Source organism: Gossypium hirsutum, unplaced genomic scaffold (genome assembly GCF_007990345.1).
Source record: "Gossypium hirsutum isolate 1008001.06 unplaced genomic scaffold, Gossypium_hirsutum_v2.1 scaffold_52, whole genome shotgun sequence".
NCBI classification, from domain to species: Eukaryota; Viridiplantae; Streptophyta; class Magnoliopsida; order Malvales; family Malvaceae; genus Gossypium; species Gossypium hirsutum.
The window spans coordinates 11,563-20,494 of NW_024402786.1; the positions used below are offsets into that span (position 1 = coordinate 11,563).

The following is an 8,932-nucleotide window of genomic DNA, read 5'->3' on the forward strand; positions in this document are numbered from 1 at the left end:
GGAACTGTATTATTTTATTTATATTATGGCGTGGGACTCATATTTAGGGTTACTTTGCATGCATGATTTTTATTTTGAATCTAGGATAATAAACCTGGATTTAGATTTGATTATGCACTAAATAATTTCATTTTAGCTTAATTCAAACTAAATTGAATCACTTTTCGCTACTAGGTTATAATTAAAATTTTGGGTAATAAATAAATTAGGAATTAGCTAAGTTTCAAAGGAAATCACCCTTATACGAAAATGTATAACTTAATCGGTTTTTATTAACTCGTGAGTTTTTTTCAAAAAATTTAACTAAGTTTTCTTTTAAATTAAACAAATATTTTAATACAATTATTTTATGAACTTCGATAGCTTACTAGGCCATTCCCGTCGCTAATGTAATCTTCTAAATTTAAGTCAAATGTTTAAGCCAAATCGGGGAGGTTACATTTGGTGGTATCAGAGTCTAGATTTTCTAAACTCAAATTATGGATTTTTTAGTGAGTTTTCATGCATGTATAAAAGGGATATTTGGGAAAAAAAACCACGCCACAAGTTTTTGAAAAATTGATTTTCTGTAGGAAATTAAATTCGAGACTCTAATGCCAATCCTACTTTAGTTACTACTACTTTTGAGACTTTAGATGAACTGTAATCTTTAGACTGGAGATATTCAGGAAATAGCTATTGTTTGAAATTTTATGTGAAAACTATAGATATACTTTAGCTTCTAAACTTTCATGAGAACATAATGAACACTTAAGGTAGACGTTGTAAGGGTAGGCTGTGTAAAGCTGCATCAATAGAGCTGCCCACTGCCCAGGGAGAGAACCCAATACTGAGGAGAATTATGTTAAGAACTCTACTGCCAACGGTGGCGGCGGTTACGAAAACTACAACGACGAGGTGACACAAACGATGTTGAGGGTCTTACAAAGGGTTGTTAGAACCCAAAATGGATCAGGACGTCTTAGGTCTGTTATAGAGAGACTCCGATCGAATGGGGCTGAAACATTTAAAGGTGTTGCTAGAACAACTCCTACTATGGCGGAATACTGGATGGAGTCGATGGAAAGGATTTTGGAGGATTTAAATTGTACTTCAAAGCAAAAGTTGAAGGGCACCATTTCCTTGCTCAAGGAAGAAGCCTACCGTTAGAGACAATCTATGATAAGAGGTATGCAAGCTAAACGTATAAAATATGAATACTTCAAATAGGTCTTTCAAAAGAAATATGTGGGCACTCGATTTGTGGAGGCCTACAGACTCAAGTTTATCAATTTAAAGTAAGGAGATAGGATTGTGGCAGAATATGAGGCTGAATTTCTGAGGTTCGGTCGTTATGCTCAATGTATAGTCGCCACAGAGTAGGAAAAATGCGTGAGGTTTAAAAATGGGCTACATTTTGACCTCAAAATTCATGTTGCTCCACACCAGAAATGGGTGTTTAAGACTCTAATAGAGAAACCTAAAATTGTGGAGGAGATCAAACAGGTGGAACGTGAAAAATAGGAGAAGAGTAAGGTTCCGGTTAAGAGAGGTTCTGATTCCAGTAGTTTGAATGCTCGTCTTATAAAACAAGCCAGAGAAAGTAAACTGCAACAAAAGGTCATAATGGCTAACTTTGGAGATAAGCATTACAACGGTACGTATTGTGGTAGGCGTCACCAGCATAAGATGAAAGATTGTCCTCGTCCGAACAAACAGGTACAAGCTCTATCCCAAAACCAGACCAAAAATTAAAGAGCGAGTTAGTTACCTTAGAGGGGTTATAGGTAGAATAAGGTTGTAAATACTGTAGCAACTAGTGAAAACTAAATCGAGGCTAAACAACTTGCCTTTATTTATGCCGTTAGAGGTCGAGAGGATAGAGACACGTCTGATGTCATTGTAGGTATTTTTACTATTAATTTTATCCCATACTTTGCCCTAATCGATATAGGATCCACTCATTTCATATGTTGTATGAAATATGTCTAATAAATTGGGTGTTGGATTAGAGGAAATCATTATTGATGTTACTGTAGTAAGCCCCTTAGGACAATCGATTATTGTAAATAAAATCTATAGGAGAAGTCGATTGGAAGTTCAAATGGTAGTGTTTTCAGCGGATCTTATAGAGTTACCTTTTGGAGAGTTTGATTTAATTCTAGGTATAGATTGGTTAGTGGAACACCAAGTTAGCCTAGATTTTGCTCTAAGAGAGTAACCTTGAGAATAGCTGAGTGTAGAGAAATTGTTATGGTTGGAGAGCAACGGGATTATTTATCCAAAGTAATATCCACTATGGTCGCTGAAAAGTTAGTTGAAAAGGGTGCAAAGCATATCTAGCTTATGTAATAGATGTGAATGCCAATAGTTCTGCCTTAGATAACATCTAAATCGTTAGGGAATTTCTAGACGTGTTTCCCAATGAGTTATCGAGGTTACCTCCAGACCGTAAGGTAGAATTTGGAATCAAATTGTTGCCAGAAATTACTCCAGTGTCCATTGCTCAATATCGCATATCACCTAAAGAGTTACAAGAATAAAAAATTTAACTTCAAGAGCTTTTGGATCATGGGTTTATTAGACCTAGTGTCTCTTCATGGGGAGCTTCGATTCTATTTGTGAAAAAGAAAGATGGCTCTCTAAGGTTGTACATAGACTATCAAAAGTTAAACAAACTGACTATTAAAAATAAATATCCTCTACCTAGGATAGACGATCTATTTGATAAATTCTAAGGTGCAATAGTGTTTTTAAAAATAGATTTAAGGTCGAGATACTACCAAATAAAGGTAAAAGAGGCGGATGTACCCAAAATTGCATTTCAAACCAGATATGGCTATTATGAATTCCTTGTAATTCTTTTCGGTTTAACCAACACTTTTGTCGCCTCCATGGACTTAATGAATCGAGTGTTCTAACCCTTCCTTGATCAATTTGTTATTGTATTCATCGATGAAATCTTCGTCTATTCAAGAATTGAAACCGAGCACGATGAATATCTTAGAAAGTTTCTGCAAATCCTCCGAGAAAAAAAAACTATATGCCAAACTAAGTAAATGAAAATTTTGGGTTAGGTAGGTTATGTTTCTAAGACATGTGGTATCCGCATATCCAAAAAAGATAGAGGCCATCCTAGAATGGAAATAACCCAAAAATGTTTTTGAAATCTGAAGTTTTCTTGGTTTAACCAGGTACTATCATAGATTCATTAAAGGTTCTCCTTGATAGTTGCACCATTAACCAAGTTGTTGAGGAAGGATGTTCCTTTTAAATGGATGGATGAGCAACAATCTAATTTTAAAAAGCTAAAGGTTGGTTAACCCAAGCTTTCGTGTTGATTCAGCTTAAGTCGGAAAGAAGTATGTGTTGTACAGTTACGCGTCCTACACTAGCCTTGGATGTGTGTTGATGTAAGGTGATAAGGTAGTTGCCTATGCGTCGAGGCAATTGAAGCAACGTTAGTGAAATTACCCAACTCATGACTTAAAGTTGACAGCAGTGGTATTCACATTGAAAATTTGGAGAAACTACTTGTATGGTGAGATTTGCTACATCTATATCGACCATAAGAGTCTCAAATACATTCTCACCCCAAAAGAATTGAACCTGAAGCAATAAAGGTGCCACTCGTTAAGGTTTTGTGGCAGAACCATGGTACGGATGAGGCCACTTGAGAATCGGAAAAGACATTTCGTCAATAGTATCCCAATCTGTTCGAAACAGGTAAATTTCGAGACAAAATTTCTTTAAGGAGGGGAGAGTTTTCACATACCAAAATATAGAGGGTTAATTGAAATAAAATTCAAGAAAATGAATAGGCTTTATGGTTAAGTAGTTAGTGCATTCCTTAGAGATCATAGGTTCAAACCATTCCTCTCCCATTTCTTTCTTTTCTATTTTCAACAAACTAGAATGAAAACCACACTAAGATAAATATTATTGGGAGTAAAAATCTAACAAGAAATAGATAGCAACCCAATGGTTAAGCATTTATCATTTTCCCTACCTAAAGTAATTTTGAGCCACCCCACTCTTTATTACCTTTTATTTTTAGCAGTAAGGGAAAATTACCATGCAACCACTTAAAATTTGAAAACCTTAGCTATTTAGTCAAATATTTCCTAATTAGACGTGGTTTTTGCTTTCTTTTCAAACCCCAATTAGAATTCTCTCCTTTCTCCCTATTTCTTCTCATATTTCTTTTCCATCATCTTCTTTGCATAAACTTTTTTAACATTGCTGAAATTATTTTTGCTTCCCAAATCAAAATCTATTCCTGATTCAAGTTGTTATCAACCGAACTCATAATTGCTATTATTAACATTCTTAAGCTTTGCACTGATTTTCTTGTGATGGAGCTCACATTAAGTTTCATAGCTCATTCCTTTTTATTTTCTTCTCTACAGATAACCAACCAGGTTAGGGCGCTGACACGACATACAAAGGGCTCAGAAATGTTTTATTTATATGAAAGTGTTATTATTAGGCTTATTTTTATTATTCCTATTATTTCGAAACTATATTATTTTATTTATATTGTGGCATGAGACTCATATTTGGAGTTACTTCACATGCATGATTTTTAATTTGAATTTAGGATAATGAACTTGAATTTAGATTTGATTATGCACTAAATAATTTCATTTTAGTTTAATTAAAACTACATTGAATATCACTTTCCGCTACTGGGTTATAACATAAATTTTGGGTAATAAATAAATTAGAAATTAGTTAAGTTTCAAAGGAAATCACCCTTATATGAAAATGTAAAACTTAATCGGTTTTTATTAACTCATGAGCTTTTCTGAAAATTCAACTAAATTTTCTTCTAAGTTAAACAAATATTTTAATACGACTGTTTTATGAACCCCGATAGCTTATTGGGCCATTCTAGTGGCTAATATAATTTTTCGAATTCGGGGCTAACGTCTAGGCCGAGTTGGGGAGGTTGCAAAAGGTATCAATCAGGAGAAAGTCATTAAAGTAGTTGACCTGGAATCAGACGGTTGAATCGATTTTTTATTTTTTGATTTAATTGAACTAGCCAGATCAATCGAATTGGTAAACCAATGACCTGACCAATTCGACAACCAGTTCGGTTCTGAAAACCTTGACCAGAATATTTCATTCTGACATGCTAATTGTAGGATAATGGAATTTTGGATTGATAAAAAATATTAAAATAAAAAAATTTTGTTCAACCACACAATTTCTAGGTCAATCGGTCTAATGGCTTCCCTGAGGCTGGTACTCTTGCCAATCTCAGGATAATCGATCTAGTTCAAGTTTTTATGTTTTTTTTTTATAATTTTTATAACTTTATATCGATTTTAATATTTTAATATTTTTTACAATTTTTATTATTTTTAAGAATTATAGTTCGTTTTTAAATTTTAGTATTTTAAATAAGTTTTATTTATTTAATAATTTATTAGAATTTATTATATAAATTTTCATATTTTTAATATTTAACCATTTTATGTTTTTCTGATCATTTTTAAATATTTTTTATGAGGAAAATATTAGATTAAACCAAAAGTTTCCCCTAATTGTTCTGTCAATTTATTCTAAAAGTCAACATAGTCAATGACGAAACTGTTAACGGAGGAATTTAACTGATTATTTTAGCTAACAACAAGGGCTTAATTGGGTACAAATTTAATATAGAGTCTTAATTTTTTATTTTTTATTTTTTGCATTTTCTTAAGGACTTTTTTGATATATAAGCCGATTAAAAAGATTAAGCCAACCATATTAAAATATTGTTGGCAACTTATTTTAAATTGAAGAACATAACTACAATATATTTGAAAACTCTTTTAAATCAAAATAAGAAGAAAAAAACCAAGATAATTAATATAATAAACTTGATTTAATAATTTATGTTTTTAAGAAATCAAAATTTTCTTTTAGAATTTTTTAAATATATATTCGTCTTTTTTTATATTTTTAATATTTTCAATAATTGTTATATAATTTTTTATTGTTCAGATTCACATATATATTTATAAAATTTATGGAAAAAGTTGATAAAAATTTTGAATTTTAGAGGGTTTTTTGAATTTTCTTTTAGAAGGAACAAGTTGTAACTTTCAAAATTGTCATCAATCTATTATTTAAATAATAAATTTAAACTCGACTCGAACTAAAAAGTAAATTTCTTGATTGAGCTTATGCCAAAAACGAACTCATAATTTAAAAATAGAAATAAATTTTGCTCACCCTACTTAATTCTTGAACTGAACACATTTTTAGGATTTATATGCATTTATTATTTATTATTTTGAGAAGTATACAAAAAGATTCAACACAATACAAATAAAAAACAGAAGATAATATTTTTTGAAAATGAATGGGATCAAGATAAATTAAATTGTTAATAGAATCAAATATACATTTTCTTTTTAAAAAAAAGGATGCAGTATGAGAAAGAATAAAATGCGAAAAAAGAGAGAGGGGAATAGACAAGCAGAATACATACATTAAGCATTTTTGAGGAACTTTCATTTTTACAACTTATTTGTAGTGTTTTTTTGGTGGTGCATGCATACTATTTTGCGGTTTCGAAAACAGGCAGGGGTCTCCAAAGAAGTGGAATAAGTTATTGAATAATGAATTTTGCGAGACGTATGGTAATGCTTAGATGAGATCAGGAAATCCACGGAAGAAAAATGAAATGCAATGCTAATCTTACAAGTATGTATAATAGAGAAACTATATTATCCAAATTTTGCAGCCATAGAAACTCTGCAATAGCTCTTCTTTACTACTGGTATAAATATTTAGTAGGCCTCTCGACCCATCAAGATTTTCATGCACTTGGTATGAAAAACACACGAAAAAAACCTCACAAAGATAATGCGTAGGGAACCTTCAACCGCAGGAATGATAGAGCTTCAATGTAGAACTAGCAGCACCATATTACAAGCCTCCTGCATATATCACACCAAACATTAGGAGAAACATACAAAGAACAAGAAAAGGAATAAAATCTTCTTGAGCTTCAAGCGTATCTTTGAACAATGCAGGAATGGTTCAAAACTGTCAAGATTTAAGACTAAGGATGGTTAGAAACTTTGCTAGGATTTTAACTGTCTTTGCTTTTTAGTTTCGCCAAACTTACAATATGGTACAATCTTCCATATCTGGTTATCTCCCTTGTTCCATTGCCACAGCACAATAGTAGTACCATTTTGGATGCCACCGGATTTCTTATCGCCGTGGAAAGCATCGACATTCAGGCGAATGTTATTAATCATTCTTATAGCTCTGTACCCATCATGGACTTCCTTGCTCTCGCTCCATAGCACTGACTCATCAAGATGATCTGGTTTGTAAGGTACCAGTTGGACCTGCAGAGAAAAACCCTTCAGCAAAACTTCAAGGTTGATCCCAATATTGTAACAATTGTATAATGTTACCATAACGATATGCCACTGAATCGGCAGAACAACAGATACAACAACAAACAATTGACTCAAATGATGCCTATGTGCAACTTCTTCCGTATATAACCTTTTAGTTAAAGCCTTTTATTACAGGATGAACTGATGGTCAAATATGAATTACATGAAGGGAACAATTAAACTAACAAAACTGAAAGCCATGGAGAATTCTTACAGGATAAGAAGCTCCAATGGAATGTTTAATGGCTTGACCAGTGGCTTTATTAACCAGAGAAAAGCTTGGGAAACCCACTTCATCTTTCACACTTGTGCTGAACTTCTCATCTTTGTACCAGTGCTAAAACAGCAACAAAAATTAAAATCCAAATCATAATTAAGATCCATGTTTGGCCTTAATCTTGAGTTTTAACAGTCAAACGGGGTTTTGGGGGTTGTCAGTTTATGTGTTTAGTAAAGTCAAAAGCCATAGAACAATCAATCACGGGGGTGAAAAAGAAAAATATAATAAACCAAGTTGATAATTTTATAAATTAATCCAAAAAAATTAAGAAAATTGTAAATCTGTTGATACCGTACCTGGAATTCATTAGAGGGATCAGATGGAGCAAGAATAACTTTACCGTCTCTGATGGTGAGATGAAAATTAGGATCAGCTTTGCAATAGACTTTCACAGTAGGTTTCTTGTAGAATTCAGGTGGCAAATGGGGTCTAAAAGAAGGATGGTCATCAACCCTTCCTTGGCTACTTTCATGGGAAACATTTGAAACAGATGCTGGTGGTGGAGAGTAGTTCGATGGACTGTGTTCAGGCTGGCGGTGGACATGAGTCACATGGGGTGGCTGTTGGTACTGATATGACGGTGGTTGGTGTGGTGGGGGTGGTGGAAATCCAGGTTGCTGAAAGTAAGATGGTGGGGGTGGACCATCAAAGCCAGGTTGGTGCAAGTATGATGATGGAGGTGGCGGAGGATAGGGTCCATCAAAGCCAGGTGGCTGCTGGTAGCTTGGTGGTGGAGGGTACGGCGGAGTAAATTCATGGTGGTGAAGATGTGGTGGTGGGGGTCTTTCTTGGTTTTCCTCATCATCATTTCTGTGGTGATGAGTGTGAGAGTGATTGTGACCGAATGGGAACTCCATTTGTTCGATTCTGATCTGGTTAGGACAAATTGCTTTGATCCTAATTATATACTAACTTCATCACTAATTTGTTTGTTTGTTTGACAATATTTTCTAATATTTTTCTTAGAATGCGTACACGTATGTTGATTTAATTGGCCATTAAAATTATTTATTAAAAGAAATTTGACTTTTATGGAGTTAGCTTATTTTTAATAACTTAAAAAAGAAATGTAGATTTCAACGACATTAATTGGATGTGGTGTGGAGAAATTGATTTATTACAACTTACCACCAAAACTTATTGATGTTCTTATCAAAACTCTAACCTTTCAACTTATTTATTGGCATTATTTATAACGATATCTTTTAATTTTTAAATAAAAATATATTCAGGTCTTTTTATGTTTGCATTTTGCTATAACATC

At 33.1% G+C, this 8,932-nt stretch overlaps 1 protein-coding gene across 1 annotated transcript; it reads right to left on the reverse strand.

The window, feature by feature from the left end:
- Positions 1 to 6,701: 6,701 nt before the first annotated feature.
- Positions 6,702 to 8,598, reverse strand: LOC107895039 (ricin B-like lectin R40G3). Its single transcript, XM_016820232.2, has 4 exons — positions 7,965 to 8,598; positions 7,603 to 7,725; positions 7,106 to 7,334; positions 6,702 to 6,914 (listed from the first exon to the last, which is right to left on the reverse strand). Coding segments are annotated over exons 1-4 (915 nt in total). The 5' UTR covers positions 8,526 to 8,598; the 3' UTR covers positions 6,702 to 6,912.
- Positions 8,599 to 8,932: the final 334 nt, after the last annotated feature.